Source organism: Lithobates pipiens, unplaced genomic scaffold, assembly GCF_037356315.1.
Source record: "Lithobates pipiens isolate NorthernLeopardFrog02 unplaced genomic scaffold, aLitPip1_a1.2 Scaffold_13, whole genome shotgun sequence".
NCBI lineage: Eukaryota > Metazoa > Chordata > Amphibia > Anura > Ranidae > Lithobates > Lithobates pipiens.
In genome coordinates, this window is record NW_027507718.1 from 137,639,533 (window position 1) to 137,658,651 (window position 19,119).

The 19,119-nt window shown below is 46.3% G+C and overlaps 1 protein-coding gene across 1 annotated transcript in view; it reads left to right on the top strand.

The window, feature by feature from the left end:
- Positions 1-14,822: 14,822 nt before the first annotated feature.
- FSTL3 (follistatin like 3) overlaps positions 14,823-19,119 on the top strand; it is a 138,731-nt gene continuing 134,434 nt past the window's right edge. Inside the window, exon 1 of the mRNA XM_077475631.1 lies at positions 14,823-14,968. Coding sequence (XP_077331757.1) covers positions 14,884-14,968 — 85 coding nt within the window. The 5' untranslated portion in view covers positions 14,823-14,883. The remainder of the gene's footprint in view (positions 14,969-19,119) is intronic.

Genomic DNA, 19,119 nt, shown 5'->3' on the forward strand with positions numbered 1-19,119 from the left:
TGAACAGTGGCTGTGGCCAAATTGCAATAAGAGTGGGGGGGAGGGCTTAAAGGGGCATGGTTAAATAAAAGAAAAGCATTTGTGTACTCATAAAATATGATTTGATTTATAAAAGAAATGTCAGTTAAAATATGAAACTAGCCTACCTTAAAAGTGGACACTGTCAGCCAGTAGAACAGTGGATGATGTCAGAAGGGCAGAGGACGGTATCTGTAAGGCAGTGGAAGGTGTCAGTAGAGCAGTGGATGGTTTCAATAGGGCAGTTGACAGGGTCAGTAGGGCAGTGGACGGTGTCAGTAGAACAATGGACAGTGGATGGCATCAGTAGAGCAGAGGACGGTGTCAGTAGAGCAGAGGATGGCTTCAGTAGAGCAGAGGATGGCTTCAGTAGGGCAAAGGGCGGTGTCAAAAGATCAGTGGTTGGCATCAGTAGAGCAGTGGATGGCATCAGTAGGGCAGTGGACGGTGTCAGTAGAGCAGAAGATGGTGTCAGTAGAGCAGAAGATGGTGTCAGTAGAGCAGTGGATGGTGTCAGTAGAGCAGTGGATGGTGTCAGTAGAGCAGTGGATGGTATCAGTAGAGCAGTGGATGGTGTCAGTAGAGCAGTGGATGGTGTCAGTAGAGCAGTGGATGGTGTCAGTAGGGCAGTGGATGGTGTCAGTAGGACAGTAGATGGTGGACAGTGGATGGCATCAGTAGAGCAGAGGACGGTGTCAGTAGTGCAGTGGATAGTGTCTGTAGAGCAGTGGACGGTGTCAGTAGGACAGTGTACCTCCATCCAAAAACCTGAATCAGTTCTACGGAAAACCCAACCCCATACAAACTGTTCACAAAGTGGCACTGTGCATTCTACAACCCTTTTAAGCACCTTTTATTTACAAAAAAAGCCAAAACAATTCCAAGCAATCCACAGGTACCCCACAAATAGAGAAGAACATACCAGATTAAATATCAGACAGTGCCTGTGCACCCCCCCCCCCCCCCCCCCCAATAGAGACCTCCATTACAACAAGACAAAACCTTTCGGGAGTTGCTGCAAAGATGTGTGTGTTTGTGAACCTGTTAGAGTCTGTAATACCATGCTTTCTCCTGAAAAAGCGTCCCTGGTTGCTAGGACACCAGTTCAATGGCCCTCCATTCACTGTCTCTGGTGGCATTGGCTTCGCCAGCTTGGTGGGAGAGAGAGAGCGCACAGACAGACAGTGCAATGTGACCCAGCTGCTGGACATTAGCCCCGCTGGAGCAGGGGAAAAAGGGGGAGGTGCATGCTGTTTGGGGGTAGCTGACAGAGGGGAGGGGTAGCTGACATGGCAGAGGAGTAGCTTACAGAGGAGGGGGTAGCTGACAGGAGGGGGGTAGCTGACAGGAGGGGGGTAGCTGACAGAGGAGGGGGGCCGACAGAGGAGGGGGTGGCTGACAGAGGAGGGGGTAGCTGACAGAGGGGGGTACTGACAGAGGAGGGGGGCTGACAGAGGAGGGGGTGGCTGATAAATAGGGGGGCTGACAGAGGAGGGGGGTGGCTGACAGAGAGGAGGGGGTGGCTGACAGAAGGAGGAGGGGGACTGACAAAGAGGAGGGGACTGACAGAGGAGGTGGGCTGACAGAGAGGAGGGGGGTGGCTGACAGAGGAGGGGGGCTGACACAGAGGAGGGGGGTGGCTGAGAGAGGAGGGGGGCTGACAGAGAGGAGGGGGCAGACAGAGGAGGGGGGCTGACAGAGAGGAGGGGGGCCGCCAGAGGAGGGGGGCTGACACAGAGGAGGGGGGCTGGCTTGGTGCTGGGGGAAGAGAGTGCACAGTGAGCTGCAGCATTCAGGATTCATTAGCCTAGCGCTGCATTGACAGGGGCGAGGGGGACCGGCCTGGGACCGACTCACCACTGCCACCAATTACCAGTGGCAGTGAAATTGCCAAAAATGGTTAGCCCTGCTGGAGCAGAGGAAGGAGGGGGAGCGTGCTGCTGGCGTTAGAGCGTGCATTCAGGGCAGGCTGCATTTGCGGATTGGCATTGGCACATTATGCTGTTGGCGGGAGAGTGTGCATCCAGCGACAGGAGGGGGTGGGCAGGACACAAGATGGAGTGCAATCAGCTACAAGAGCGGGGAGACTATGCTGCTGGTGGTCTGGAGGTATGAACACCCACTTCCCACACTGGCTGGAGCCTATGCTGCTGTGTCCGGGTTTCAGGAGGAGAGAAACCCAGGCACAGCTGTCAAAACCTGAACTGTCTGGGTCATTCCCGTACACGTGGCAACCCTAGTTATACATTGGATTTCATTTCATTAACCGTTAATTTTAAAGCAACAATAGACCAGAATTCTTTATATGAAACCTTATATTGTATATATCAGACTATTGTTTTCAATCCTATCCAAGTTGGGAAAGGAGAATACAGGAAGTAAAATGTAGTTTTAGTTACCCTCTTAAAGCGGTAGTAAACCCGCAAATTATTATTTTTTTTTTTACACCTGCAAAGCAAAAGGCATAATGAGCTAGTATGCACCGCATACTAGCTCATTATGAAATACTTACCTTAGAACGAGGCCCCGACATCTGGCCCGATCCATGCCGAGGGAGCTGACATTCTCCCTCGGCGTTTCTTCCGGGTATCGTGGCTCCGGCCACTCACAGCGCCGGGAGATTTCATTCCGGCCGCCGGCCACTGACGGATTTTCAGGCCGAGAATCCCCTTGTGCGCATGCGCCGCTGCAGTCAGCGGCGCATACCGAGGGGAATATCTCCTAAACCGTACAGGTTTAGGAGATATTTTTTTTACCTACAGGTAAGCCTTATTATAATTCGAGTATACAACCACTTTAAGCTGGTCATGCTGCTCCAAATTCATGCTGGTGAGTGCAGAGGTCAGAAGAAAGTAATGTACAGAATGCAGGGGCCAGGATATAGTAATGCACAGGGTGCAAGGTAATATGTGCAGCAGTGCATAGTAGTTGAAGGATATTCCACTTTGTTCTATGCTGCAGCATAGTCATTTAAAGATTTTCTACCTTGTCCTTTGGCTTGGAGGTTGCTCACATCCTAACTCAAATTCTGTCTTTTATTCTACCCCCTTTTTTCTTGCCAGGTTTTCAATCTACAATTCATGCACACTTCCCAGTTATGAAGGCATTATCATTGGCCACCGCTGAGCAGGTTAAAAATTGCCCTGAGCAAGTTCTAGCTCAACAGTGTTTAGCACTTGGCAGTCCACAGCACAGGTGCTCTCTCAGTAATCTCCATGTGCAATCCTTCATCCAGATTCCAAAATGGTGCCTCTGGAGCCAACTGCATGTGTGCAGCAAACTCACGGGTCACACACATGCAGGCGGCTCCATTGTTGCCATTCTGGATTCTGGATGGGCAATTGCTTTTCAAGCACCTGCACATAGGGCTTGCTGAGGTTACCTGGGGGGCCTATTTTCAAGAAGACAAACTCCTCAAGACAGGGAAAGTCCCTGGCAATCGGGGCATCCACAAAATGACACACCTATATACAGGGCAGCCATCAGAAATTGACATTGCTTTAGGCCTCACCCACCCCCCGGACCCGACTCCAAACATTCTCCAGAGCCCATCCACTGGTCATCCCACCAAATCCGACCATAGGCCATCCCACGAGTCTGGTGCACCCACTTTTATTTTAACACTTATACATCTTTGGAGACTGGAGGGATAGATGGTGTGGGTGGCAATGCATTGTGAAGACTGGAGGGATGGATGGTGCTGGGCGTGGGTGGCGATGTGTCGTGGAGACTGGAGGGATGAATAGTGCTGGGCGTGAGTGGCGATGCGTTGTGGAGACTGGAGGGATGAATGGTGCTGGGCGTGAGTGGTGATGCGTTGTGGAGACTGGAGGGATGAATGGTGCTGGGCGTGGGTGGCAATGCATTGTGGAGACTGGAAGGATGGATGGTGCTGGGCGTGGGTGGCGAAGCATTGTGGAGACTGGAAGGATGGATGTGGGTGGTGATGTGTTGTGGAGACTGGAGGGATGGATGGTGTTGGGCGTGGGTGGCGATGCATTGTGGAGACTGGAAGGATGGATGGTGCTGGGCGTGGGTGGCGAAGCATTGTGGGGACTGAAAGGATGGATGGTGCTGGGCACGAGTGGCGATGCATTGTGGAGACTGGAGGGATGGATGGTGCTGGGAGTGGGTGGTGATGCGTTGTGGAGACTGGAGGGATGGATGTGCCGGGCGTGGGCGGCGATGCGTTGTGGAGACTGGAGGGATGGATGGTGCTGGGCATGGGTGGTCATGTGTTGTGGAGACTGGAGGGATGGGTGGTGCTGGGCGTGGGTGGCGATGCATTGTGGAGACTGGAGGGATGGATGATGATGGGTGCAAGTGGGGATGCGTTGTAAAGACTGGAGAGATGGATGGTGCTGGGCGTGGGTGATGATGCATTGTGCAGACTGGAGGGATGGATGGTGCTGCGTGTGGGTGGCGATGCGTTGTGGAGACTGGAGGGATGGATGGTGGTGGGCGTGAGTAGGGATGCATTGTGGAGAATGGAGGGATGGATGGTGCTGGGCGTGGGTGGCGAAGCGTTATGGAGACAGGAGGGCTGGATGGTGCTGGGCGTGGGTGGTGATGCGTTGTGGAGACTGGAGGGATGAATAGTGCTGGGCATGGGTGGCGATGCATTGTGGAAACTGAAGGGATGGATGGTGCTGGGCGCAGGAGGGGATGCGTTGTGGAGACTGGACGGATGGATGGTGCTGGGCATGGGGGGCGATGCTTTGTGGAGACTGGACGGATGAATGGTGCTGGGCATGGGTGGCGATGCGTTGTGGAGCCTGGGGGATGGATGGTGCTGGGCGTGGGTGGCCATGCGTTGGGGAGACTGGAGGGATGGATGGTGGTGGGCGTGGGTGGCGATACGTTGTGGAGACTGGAGGGATGGATGGTGCTGGGCGTGGGTGGCGATACGTTGTGGAGACTGGAGGGATAGATGGTGCTGGGTGTGGTTGGCAATGCGTTGTGGAGACTGAAAGGATGGATGTTGCCGGACGTGAGTGGCAATGCGTTGTAGACACAGGAAGGATGGTGGGTGTGGGTATGCGTTGTGGAGAATGGAGGGATTTATGGATGGTGGCGGGTGGCAATGCATTGTGGAGACTGGAGGGATGGATGGTGCTGGGCGTGGGTGGTGATGTGTTGTGGAGACTGGAGGGATGGATGGTGCTGGGTGTGGGTGGTGATGCGTTGTGGAGACTGGAGGGATGGATAGTGCTGGGCATGGGTGGCGATGCGTTGTGGAGACTGGAGGGATGGATGGTGGCGGGCGTGAGTAGGGATGCGTTGTGGAGACTGGAGGGATGGATGGTGGTGGGCGTGAGTAGGGATGCATTGTGGAAAATGGAGGGATGGATGGTGCATGGCGTGGGTGGCGAAGCGCTATGGAGACAGGAGGGCTGGATGGCGCTGGGCGTGGGTGGCGATACGTTGTAGACACAGGAAGGATGGTGGGTGTGGGTGGGTATGCGTTGTGGAGAATGGAGGGATTTATGGATGGTGGCAGGTGGCGATGCATTGTGGAGACTGGAGGGATGGATGGTGCTGGGCGTGGGTGGTGATGTGTTGTGCAGACTGGAGGGATTAATGGTGCTGGGTGGCAATGCGTTGTGGAGACTGGGGGGATGGATAGTGCTGGGCGTGGGTGGCGAAGCGTTATGGAGACAGGAGGGCTGGATGGCGCTGGGCGTGGGTGGCGATGCGTTGTGGAGACTGGAGGGATGAATAGTGCTGGGCATGGGTGGCGATGCATTGTGGAGACTGAAGGAATGGATGGTGCTGGTCGCAGGAAGGGATGCGTTGTGGAGACTGGAGGGATGGATGGTGCTGGGTGTGGGTGGTGATGTGTTGTGGAGACTGGAGGGATGGATGGTGCTGGGCGTGGGTGGCGATGCATTGTGGAGATTGGAAGGATGGATGGTGCTGGGTGTGGATGACGATGCATTGTGGAGACTAGAGGGATGGTGCTGGGCGTGGGTGGCGATCTGTTGTGGAGACTTGGAGGATGGATGGTGCTGGGCATGGGTGGCGATGCATTGTAGAGACTGGACGGATGGATGGTGCTGGGCATAGGTGGCGATGCTTTTGTGGAGACTGGGCGGATGGATGGTGCTGGGCATGGTTGGCGATACGCTGTGGAGACTGGACGTATGGATGGTGCTGGGCATGGGTGGCAATGCATTGTGGAGACTGGGGAATGGATGGTGCTGGGTGTGGGTGGCCATGCGTTGGGGAGACTGGAGGGATGGATGGTGCTGGGCGTGGGTGGCGATGCATTGTGGAGATTGGAAGGATGGATGGTGCTGAGTGTGGATGACGATGCATTGTGGAGACTAGAGGGATGGTGCTGGGCGTGGATGGCAATCTGTTGTGGAGACTTGGGGGATGGATGGTGCTGGGCGTGGGTGGCGATGCATTGTGGAGACTGGACGGATGGATGGTGCTGGGCATAGGTGGCGATGCTTTTGTGGAGACTGGGCGGATGGATGGTGCTGGGCATGGGTGGCGATGCATTGTGGAGATTGGGGAATGGATGGTGCTGGGTGTGGGTGGCCATGCGTTGGGGAGACTGGAGGGATGGATGGTGCTGGGCGTGGGTGGCGATACGTTGTGGAGACTGGAGAGATGGATGGTGCTGGGCGTGGGTGGCGTTGTGGAGACTGGAGGGATGGATAGTGCTGGGCGTGGGTGGCGATATGTTGTGGAGACTGGAGGGATAGATGGTGCTGGGTGTGGTTGGCAATGCGTTGTGGAGACTGAAAGGATGGATGGTGCCGGGCGTGAGTGGCAATGCGTTTTAGACACAGGAAGGATGGTGGGTGTGGGTGGGTATGCGTTGTGGAGAATGGAGGGATTTATGGATGGTGGCGGGTGGCGATGCATTGTGGAGACTGGAGGGATGGATGGTACTGGGCGTGAGTGGTGATGCGTTATGGAGACAGGAGGGATGAATGGTGGTGGGCGTGGGTAGGAATGCGTTGTGGAGACTGGAGGGATGGATGGTGCTGGGCTTGGGTGGCGATGTCCTGTGGAGATTGAAGGGATGGATGGTGCTGGGTGTGGGTGACGATGCATTGTGGAGACTGGAGGGATGGATGATGCTGGGCATGGGTGAGGATGCGTTGTGGAGACTGAAGGGATGGATTATGCTGGGCGTGGGTGGCGACACAATGTGGAGACTGGAGGGATGGAGTAGATGCTGGATGGGGAATAAGATGATTGAGTTGCATTGTGAAAATGGATGAGGATGACTCAGGGTGGGGATGAGAGTTACATAGTGAAGAGGCTCTCCAAAATGTAGCCCTCATCTGCACCCATCCATTTTCACAATACAACTCAATTATACCAGCTTGTCAGCCTCAGGGTGTCCCATCCAAGAAGGAGCTAAATAAATTCCAAATAAAATCTACAGGCAGCACAGGGGGCACAGTCAGCAGCACACATTAAAATTTTGCGACTTAACCTCCATGGTGCATTCTCGGATCTATCTGCATGCACCTGTTATTGCTGTGTCCACATGCACCGTTGACAAGCTGGCCACGCCCCCTGCCCCTGTGCTTACCAATCACAATGCAGCAAAGCCAGCAGCAGCCAGCAGGCTCCGCCTCAGCAGGGAATGCTGCTGGGGATTTTGCCAGTCTGAAAAACAGCATTGGCTGGTGCTCGGGTAGCGGTCTTGTTAAATTTCATTACTTTGTGCAGAATACTTAATAAATGCTCTGCATAGCCACAGCCAGCGGGGAGGGGGGGGGGGGCTTGGGTTGGACTTGGGAGGGGCAGGTGAAAGTAGGTGGCAGAGGCTTGTCTTGTTTATGCTTCTCTGTAGGGGCACACAGATTAGCCGCAGAGCTGTTACAAGATGAATTTCATGTTCTGCTGTAGGGGGGAGCGGGCCCTGGCCGGCCGGGTCTCTAGGGATACTTTGGCCCCTTTTATGAGTACTGCCTGTGCTCCCCTGATGGTGGCCCTGCCTACATAAACTGTACCCGTTTATTTGCATTCTTTTCTCCCCCACAGCCTTCCAAAGTGCAAAGTTAAGATGATATTTCTCAGCTTCCAGAAGGAAGGAGGATTGGAATTGATGTCACATACTGCACAGCACAGAACTGAGTGTAATCTTGAGACCTGAGTGGAGGGAAAGGATACGCCCCCCTCTACACAGCCTCATAGAGAAACATGCCCATTTGAGGCTCTCCGTCAGCTTCTGTTTGCTGGGGATTACCTGGTGTCTGGAAAAACATTCAGAAGTTATTCATGCAGACAGAGGAAGGAGAGAGCAGACAAGATCGACATTTGCCATGGATTGAGGCAAGTACACACTACATAACATACATAGTTAGTAAGATTGAATAAAGACACCAGCCCATCCAGTTCAACCTGAGTGAGTGTCTACAATTGTCCCTATCCCTGAAATATAAAGATATACTTTGTTCATTTTTTATTTTAGAGGTTTACAAGCTCCCCCGTTCCCCAGTAATACACAATGTGCACAGTGCCCCCAGAGGCTGGAGGAATACTTGACTGACCATAGAACAGAGTTACCAATGTATAGCTGTCAATTCTTCCAGGAAATCCAGGAGACATTTGGTATTGGGGGGGGGGGGGGGGTCTTCTCCCAGGTCTCCCAGAGGTTGAAGAAAATCTGTTGAGTTTCTGGAAAATGATCAGTGACCAGAAAGCCCAAAACCTGTAGGCTTCATCTTTCCTCCTCTCTGTATATGATTGCAAAGTTTATGGGGGTTAGCTGGAACAGAGGGAGCAGTGGTGGAGCATGCAGAGGTGCTGTCAGGCAGCAAAGTCCGAGGTGTTGGGGTTCTGCATTGGGGTGTTGTGCAACAGGGAGGTTCAGAGTCAGGGGTCCAGGTTCAATGGTAGATGTGATGGGTAACAGGGAGATCAGAGTACCAGGGGTACTGGGATCTTCATAGGCTCCAATCCAAAAGCTGTCTTATCTCTTCACTGCACATGACTGCCATCCTCCTTCCTGCTTTTACCACCCCTCTTACATACCCCAACTTCACTCATTGCTGCACCCATGCCCAGTCTCTGTGTTTGTTACCACTACAGTGACACACCTTTCTTTTGTTTGTATATTACAAACTGTAACAGCACCCCGCCTTCCCCCTCTGCTTCCTGCATGTCCCCTACCTCTCCAAAGCACTATATATGCGGGGAGCCATCCAGCCAACACCTAGCCCCTTAAACACATTTTCCGCCACTCCACGTTTACTGGGTGCGATGCACCAGGCAGTGGGATCCCCTGCTGCGGCCAGTGTATTGATCTCCTTACACCAGCCGCAACCTTCCTCCCCCCCAGGCACCAGGGTCTGGCAGGCACACCTCACTCTTCTTCCCCATGCTGTGGGCTTTTTATCAGTGCTGTGATACATTGTTGCCCTGTGGAATATTTATCTGTGCTGTGTCCTATTGCCACCCCTCCTATACACTCAAGTTCCCCAATAAACACCTGCACATTGGGTCCCGTGTGATTTGCCTCCATGTGCTCTCTCTCTCTGAGCTCTTAGTCTATCACACTAACATAAATATAAATGTTTGAAAATTTTAAATTAGAGATTAAAATCATTGGAAAGGAACATTTACTGCGCTTCCTGCTTTGCAATAAAATTTAAAGAGCAATGGAGTTGATTTACTAAAACTGGTGTAAAAAACTGGTGCAGCGGTTGCATGGTAGCCAATTAGCTTCTAACTTTTTAACCACTTCTGGACCGCCCACCATTGTTATATATCGGTACTTTGAAGGAAGATATTGTTGTTATGGCAGCAGCTAGCTGCCATAACCCCCGGTATCCTCTTCTTCAGTGAGTCGCCACAAGATCACTTTTATCGGTGGTGGTGAGGGCCCCCCTGCCTCGATCCGTGCCCTCCGCCACTTACCGGAGCCAGCGGCGGAGGCGATCGCGTCCTTCTCATGGTCTGACATGGAGCCCCCACCCATCTCCATATCATTGCGGAGCGGAAGCGTCATCAAAACGCCACTTCCGCCTATTGCTCTTTTTGACCCCAGATCTCATATTTAAGAGGTCCTGTCATGCTTTTTTTGTATTACAAGAGATGTTTACATTCCTTGTAATAGGAATAAAAGTGACACAATTATTTTTTTTTTAAAACAGTGTAAAAAAAAAAAAAGTTAAAATAAATAATAAAAAAAAAATGTAAACGTGCCCTGTCCCAGCAAGCTCGCGTGCAGCAGCGAACACATATACGTGACTAGTGCCCGCATATGCAGACGATGTTCAAACCACACATGTGAGGTATTGCTGCGATCGGTAGAGCAAGAGCAATAATTCTAGCTCTAGACTTCCTCTTTAACTTAAAAAAATGCAACCTGCAGAATTTTTTAAACATCGCCTATGTCAATTTAGAAGGGTAAAAGTTTGTCGCCATTCCACGAGCGGGCACAATTTTGAAGCGTGACATGTTGGGTATCAATTTACTGTTGTCTTATTTTTTTAATAAAAAAAACTGTATTTTTTCCCCCCCAAAAATACACTTTTGTCTTATTTTACTGAGGTCTTATTTTTTAATTAAAAAAAGTGTGCTTGTAAGACCGCTGCCCAAATACGGTGTGACAGAAAGTATTGAAACAACCGCCATTTTATTCTCTAGGGTGTTAGGAAAAAATTTATGTTTGGGGAGTTCTAAGTAATTTTCTAGCAAAAAAAACCTGTTTTTAACCCGTAAACAACAAATCTCAGAAAGAGGCTCGGTGCGTACTTGCCCGCTGCTATGTTGTGCTATTGAGTGTTATAAGACTCCAAAACGTATTAACCGGATCGCTCATACCTATACCCACTTTCTAAACGTGTATCAATGTGCAAAATTATATTCAAAAGTGGTGCTGCTCTCCCAAATGCTAATGTGCTAGTGTCCCTTTTGAATCTGCTTGCATAGCAATTTTCAAACTCAGCATATCATTTCAAACCATATATAACATTAACAAAACAAAAAATGCATCAGTTCATAAAATGTCCTTTGGTATGAATTTGCTTTCATAAAAAAGCAGGCCTATGTTCACATATCCAAATGACTGCTTCATTAATTAGTTTTCATCACTATGTGCTCCAGTCATCAACATGCATTAGCGATAATCCCCTAATTCGATGTGCCCTCACCTGGGGGATAAGTCCAACCAATGGTCTATATGCGCTTTTGTCCCTTGCTTGGGATCTGTTTTATGATGTTTCACTCCTTAGCTGGCGATCCTCAGATTAGAATCCTCCTTCTCTTACACTTATCTCCATAAGCCAAAGTCGTGAAGGGAGAAAGTTAGACATAGTGCTTTATCTTTTAAAACAACCGGTTTATTGCTGGTGCTTAGAGTGCACCAAACTTTAAAAAGCATTCAGTCCTCAAAGTGCGGGTATAAGACAATCAGACAGTATTTAAACAGTATGCTCACAATTCTCGCCTCAGCGTGACAACAGATCAGCCCCTCCCCTATGTGTTACGCCACAGGATCCCGTGGCTTCCTCAGGGGGATTTCCTCCTGAGCATATGCAAGTGAATTCATGCCAAAGGACACTTTATGGACTGATGCATTGTTTTTTTTTTAATGTTATATATGGTTTGATATGATATTCTGGGTTTGAAAATTGCTATGCAAACAGATTTAAAGGGACACTAGCACATTAGCATTTGGGAGCAATAGCACTTTTGAATATAATTTAGCTTCTAACTTGTTCACTGAAGCATTGACAATAAAACATGGAAGCTGATTGGTTTCTATGCAGAGCTGCACTATATTGTGCACTCTCCAGTTTTAGTAAATTAACCCCACTAGCAGCTTCTCAATATGATCAGTAAATTACAAGTTCATTAGCAAAATCCATATTCCTACAAAGTACTTTATTACATGACTTCAGTGCAGTCCTTTTATTGTACGTATATCTTGATATTTCCCAGTCTTTCTATCTTTACCTGTGGAACATTTGAAGAGTTGTAGATAAAAGATATAGAATGAATGTGAAGTAGCGATTTTATCCCTTTATTGCAAGAAATGAGGGCTAGTATAATAAAAACATTTTCTATGATTTTCTTTTTTGTCAACCTATACTTTTATATGTTAAAATAATGGGCTTCATCACATAAAGTGAAATCATCAATTCTGAAAACCTGTGTCCATCCACACACACACAGATCTTCAGTGAACCTTACTAAACCATCCATGTTACAGAAATAAAACTTTCTCTCCATAGACTTTAACTTAAACTTTACAGACAAGGAAGCAACTAACATGTTAAAAGCTACTTTTCACAGTTCTTTTCTTTTACATGTACCATTGAAAACAGCTGTAATTCTGTACTCTGTCTTGGCAAAAAAAAAAAAGATGCAGCATTATCTGTGTCTGCTTTGGCACTCCCCAAAAAAAATCAGTTCTGCAGCTACTGGAATGGGCATGTTATTATTCCATTCACCTTTCAGGAGAAAGACAAACATAATCAGACTGTTAAAATGCAGGTAAACATATGTATGGTCAATAAAAATGGGTTGATAAACATGATAGATAGTAGACAAGATATATAGATAGAAGATAGATAAAAGACAAGATATATAGATAGAAAATAGATAGTAGACAAGATATATGGATATAAATTAGATAGTAGACAAGATAGATAATAGATCTATAGATAGAAGATAGATAGTAGACAATATAGATAATAGATCTATACATAGAAGTTAGATTGTAGACAAGATAGATCGATAATAGTTACAGATATATAATAAATAATATAATATATAATAGATATATAAGAAGCTATATAGATATTTAGTGAAGTTATAGATAGATAGATAATAGATAGACAGTTGGATAGATACCTTATTATTTAAACTATTACTCCTAGTATTATTATATTTTAGGTATTTATATAGCAAAGTCAATGTACGCAGTGTATTACAAATTGAACATCCGCATAAGTCCCTGGCCAATGTACAGTCTCCCCTAGATTTACCAACATTATGTAACATGAAGACAAACCTAAACAATCTGTATAGCTTGTATTCATGCAACATATTGATGGTACATCTAAAGGAGATTGCACAACCAGACTGTACAGTTTATGGTAAACCTAAGGACCCTTCCTGGCATGCAAAATAAATAGAGACAAAGATAGCTTCTTTTTAAAGTAACACTTCTATGGCTCGAGAAATTGATTCCTTCTATTTTAAGTTAGCATGATGGGGGTAGATATCAAAATATCAATTATGACTGGAGCTAGGTACGTATTTTTCAAAAAATATCACTTCTCTACTAGATAGATAGAAAGATGGAGAGATAGAAAGATAGAGAGATAGAGAGATAAATAAATAGGTACCTTCTTTTTATAATATCACTTCTATGATAAGTTAGATAAATACCTTCTTTTTTATAATATCACTTCTATTACAAGAGAGACAGATACTTTTTTTATAATATAATTTTTTATGACTGGATAAATAGATACTTTCTTTTTATAATATCACTTCTATGACAAGATAGATAGATACCTTTTTTTTTTTTTTTTTTTTTTTATATCACTTCTATGACTAGATATACAAATACATACCTTCTTTTTCAAAATGCCACTTCTACGACTGGTGGTAGATAGATATAAAAATAAAGCGATTCATAGTTCTTTTTCCAAAATCTGCCTGGTATGACCCCTCCAGAATGCAATGAGTTAAAGCCATGTGTTTTTCCCACTGATAAAGGCTTGGCATTGGGCCAATACAGGGGGGTCTTGCTGTGAACTCTTGACAGCCAGAGGGGCACCCAGACTCCGACAGATCTTCCCAGACAGATAAACCTGGACCGACAAACACGCAAGCCAAACATGCCACCAAACCCAAACAGATTAACAGATAAATGTGTACTAATACAAACACCAACTTCAAACTGAGAGATATTACAGCAGTTAGTAACAGAAAAAACAAAAAATCAGCCCATTGAGACAGACCCAGACAGACACATAGCAGACACATGCCGGTTGCTGTGCAGGGAAAAATGTGAAATGTTGGTGGGTCAGGAATGGAGGAGGTGTGCACACATTTTTTTTTTTTTGTCGAAAGAATGTACTTTATTTTCTATATAAAATAGATAAAAACAAATACTTTAGTGGGGTACAAACCACCCTGTACTGCAACGCAGCGCATTAATACACTACACAACAATATGCATCCATGGATCTTACCTGATGGACATGGCAGAGCAGGGGCAGACGCTGAGCACAGGGGAGGGGGGCAAGAATTGGACAAGACCACCAGACAGCAGCAAGACACCCCCAGACACACCCACCCACACACTCACAGCACCGACAAGTAGATAAAGTTCCAGCAATGTTCTCACATGTCAGACGTCACATTCCCAGACAGCTCCAGACAAGGGTCAGACACACAGCTCCACACATAAACAGGTGAAGCAATAGTAAAAAGTGGCCAGGCAGAGAGAGAAAACAGACAGCCAGGGACTTAGAGGAGAAGGAGGGGACAGAGAAGAAGGGGGGAAATCAAGAAGTGGGAGAGGAGGGGGCAGACTGATCTGTCCAATTCTTAGACACAGACACAGGACAGACATAGGGGCACAAATCAGGGGGAGATCCTGACACACTAGACAGAGGGAGGCACACCACAGGGGGAACAGACACACACAGGGAGAAGTGGCAAATAAACAGGGGAGGGACACGAATCACCAAAATCTCAGAAAGAGATAGGCTTGAAGAACAGACCTGCTCAGACACAGGGAAGGCATCAGAGGGAAAAAAAAAAAACCAAGGCAGCCTCTCACCCAGACAGCCAGACTTCAATCACTCACTCAGGTAGACAGCAATCAGACAGACTAAAGAGTTCCCATTCAAGCTGGGAACTTCGTGCACCATGCTACCATTCGTGCTGCTCACTCTCCTGCTGTTGACTGTTAGCCGATGCCACCCTATCCCTGGAGGGGACACAATGCAGACGGGTGAGTCACACCAGACCCCCCCCCCCCCATCCCACCCCTCCTCTCTTCTACACCTCCTGCCCTGGATGAACCCCATGCACTCTACAAACTCTGCCGGCACCATATATGGATCCACTATTGGTGGTCATACACGCTCCCGTAAATGATCCATTTCTTTTCCGATCGATCTCTCTCGATTAGGAATAATCGATCTATAGTCGACAACCCATTCGATCTATATGACACACACGGAGAAGTGGATTTCAATTGATAATTAGAAGATGCAATCAAGATCGTTATCGATCACATCTTTGTTTTCCCCATGCAATCTCATAATCAGAAAGACTATAGAATTCATGAACAAAGCATCTCAGTGCTGCTGATTGATGCAATACAATTGATAATTTTCCGCCTTGGCCGATTAACTCAGTTTGACTGAATCTGATCTAAATGAATTGGAAGAAAAATTATGTATTTTTGATTATTTGCAGATTTGATAATTTTGAGCAAATTGCACATCGTTCAGATAACAAAATTGAAGCGTGTATGGCCACCATAAGGGCTCATTCAGCCAAGAACTCAGCCCCTTGCAGCAGTCAGAGCTGTCTGTTTCCTATTTTTCCACAGCTGAGCTACGTTCAGGCAGCCCATAAAAACTGAATGGGTACACATTATCTTTGCAGACAGCTGAGTTTGACAGGTGTATGGACCTGGGTGCACAGCCTTTCTATCGGAGTCTGTGCACCCGTCCCTGCGTACCTGTCAAACTTGACTGTACACAGGCAATAGTATACCCATTTATTTTATATGAACTGCCAGAACACAGCTCAGCAGTGGAAAAAAAAAAAAAGAAACAGACGGCTCTGACTACTGCATGCGATTAAGAACCTGTGTGAATGAGCTCTAAGACTGGAACCAGAACCAATTAGCTTCTAGTTTTTATTTTCAAAGCTTAACTGAAGAAGCTGAAGCTTGGTTACTATGCACAGCTGCTCCACATTCTGTCTGCACCAGTTTTAGTACGTTCTACATGTACATCCCTTTACTCAGATGCTAGAAATACACACACAAAGATAATGGCCTGCTGCCTGCTTTTACATTTTTATTGCATACTGTCATCTTCCATTTTAAGGATCAGTCATAACTAAAAGTGGGTAACTTTTGAATGAATATTCCCAACCCTCTTCTATTGCACAATAGATTCATTTTCCTTTTTTATCTTATATTGGCCATGCACTGTTCAAATTTTAGCCAGTTCCTGGCGAAAGTCTATCAATGGATGGCCCTCTGGACCCCCTACCGGCCAACATTCCTTGGCTGAATAATCAAAAGAGCTAGGCGTAAAATGGTCAGTCGAAAAGCGGCTGCATCCAGTCAGCAGGAGATTTGTCCATCCGCACTGTGTAGCATGGATGGAGGAGCCTGCGAGCCAAATGTAATAATGTTAGCTAGCTTTAGTGCCTGTTTACACCTGTGTGTCTGCGATTTAGTTGCATTTTGTTTGTGATTTTTTTCAATGAGGGTTGTAGCATATTATGAGATGCTATCACACTATTCCTCACAATGCTGTAAAAGAGAGACATAAGGGTATAGATCGTATTTTTTAGATTGCGCTGCAAAATAATGTAGAGTTGTGAACACTGATTATTTCGGGCTATGTGAACTTGCATTGCAGTGCATAGCCCCTTTCAAACCTGTGCGATTTGTCTCACTTCAGCCGTTACACAACAAGAGGCATCCCAATACTGTCTATGGGGCTCCATACACACCTATGTAACACACTTTCATGTGACTTGGAAAAGGTACAGGTGCTTCTTATGGTGTGACTTTTTGCGTTTCTGGCCCTATAGACTTCAATGGGAACACATGAAAAACATATGAAAATGCAGACACTCCAGTGTAAACCATCAAACACTGTGCACATTTTGTCAGGTTCCTGATGAACCAGACCAAATTTGCTTCATGGATGGCCCCTTCTGCCTGACTTTGACTGAAAAATCAAAGGAGTTTGTGAGAAATTGTTGGCCAAACAGCAGGGTGCATCCGATCAGATGCAGCCACTGGTAGATAATCTGATAGCCACTGGTGCTGGCTGACAGACTACAGTACAACAGCCCAGCAGGGGATTGCGTCCATCCATGCTGTTTAGCATGGATGGGGAGTCTGTAAAGTTGTTTTTGTTTAGCTCACAGGTTGAATCAAAGAAATCAATTTGTGGCCAGGCTTAACCTCAGACATCAGAGTTCACCAGTAGAGACTGGTTGTGATCAAATGCACCATATACGGGGCAATTTTTCATAAGATTCAGCACAAATTTCATATCATCAGATTGTTGGTATAATTGCAAGTGAATGCTTGTAGCTTATATAATGTCATTTGCACAATTGCAGGGAGGTTGGTCTTTTTTTCTCATTTGGAAAAGTAGCAGATACATTCTAAGGTGGCCAGATATGTATAATTTTATGATCAGTTTAGGTAGGAACTATCGCAAACAAGAGATTCATCATCACTTAAGATGTCAAACAATGCAACACATAGGGAACCCATTAAAATACGATTGATCAGAAATGATCTATTGAAAATGATCATTAAATTGACTTGTATGATCAGTTGTTGACAAGCGTGCAGAAAATCGATTTAGTCAATCAGAAGTTCACAAAAAAATTCCTTCGCTGTTTATCAATTTGCAAGTGTCAAAATGAAACAAAAGCTCACTAAATTATTTAGAGGGTCTGTGGTTTACAAATCTTATTAAATTTGACCAATTAAGTTGCATTATATGATAGATATCGATACACATATCGCATCTTTAGGTTATAATTAGCCTTGATAGGGCCACCTCAGTAACCAGCCAACATTTGCACAGTGGCCAACTTTACATTGTATTTTTTGACCTGACTGCACCCATGTATTATTACTGCAGAAATATAATTATTGAGTACATTTAAATGTATAGCATGTTTGCCTACATATAGGATAATTCATGTAAGTGACCACCTATTCTTTTACTTTTACTGATTGACTAGATGATATCACACAGTGACTTATATAGGCAATCCCTGGGTTACAAACAAGATAGGGTCTGTAGGTTTGTTCTTAAGTTGAATTTGTTTGTAAGTAAGAACAGGTACATTTTTAAGTGTAGCTCCAGCCCAAAAAAATATTTTTACATTATTTGGATAGCATAGAGAAGGGTTAACACCCCTGTAACATTTGTTTTGCTGCCTTTGCCCCTGTTCAGAAGATTTCCCCTTAATTTCTGTCCCTGTGACAATTGGATTTTGAAAATGTTGGGTTGTTGTACAAACAAGGATTGGTGATAATTCTTCAGTGGAGACACCCTTTTCCCATGATAACTCTAATGCCGCATACACAGGACCGGACTTTCCACCAGAATAAACTCAAATGGTCTTCCCAATGGAGTTCCGACCGAACGGACTTGCCCACACACGATCACACCAAAGTTCTTTTCGAACACGATGACGTACGATGGGATTAGAACAGGAAGTTCAATAGCCAGTAGCCAATAGCTGCCCTTGCGTCGTATTTGGTCCCTTGGACCAGCATACAGACGAACGGTTTTCCCGATAGAAATTGATTCCGTTGGAAATATTTAAAGCATGTTCTATTTCTAGGTCCATCTGAATTTTTGAAGAAAAAAGTCAGATGAAGCCCACACACGATTGGACCTTTTCTGCCGGAAAGACTGGTCGTGTGTACGCGTTATTACAGGAGTGAATTTTCCTTCCCAGGGGTAGATTTCCTCTCACTTCCTGTTGTCTCCCTTCGTTTGTAAGTATGAGTCGTTTGTAAGTTGGATGTTTGTAACCCGGGGACCACCTGTACTCACTTCAAAAATCCAATTGGAATACAAAATTGAGATTTTTAAACATTTTTTATATAACCTGATTAGATAATCAGCCCCACAGATTTTTGACTAACCAGAAGAAACATATCTAGATAAATTTATAGATTTTATGCAGTTTGGTGTACTTTCTGACCTTATACTTTCATACATTACAGTGAAAATTAGGTCATGCAGTGCATTTAATTTATTGCAGATGTACCTGTTCACTTGCATGATGTAAGATGCATAGCTGCTCTCTGGTTTTTGAAATTGCCCCCATAAAAGGGCAAGGGTTTATGGAAAGTTCGGGTGGAATGTCTGAGGC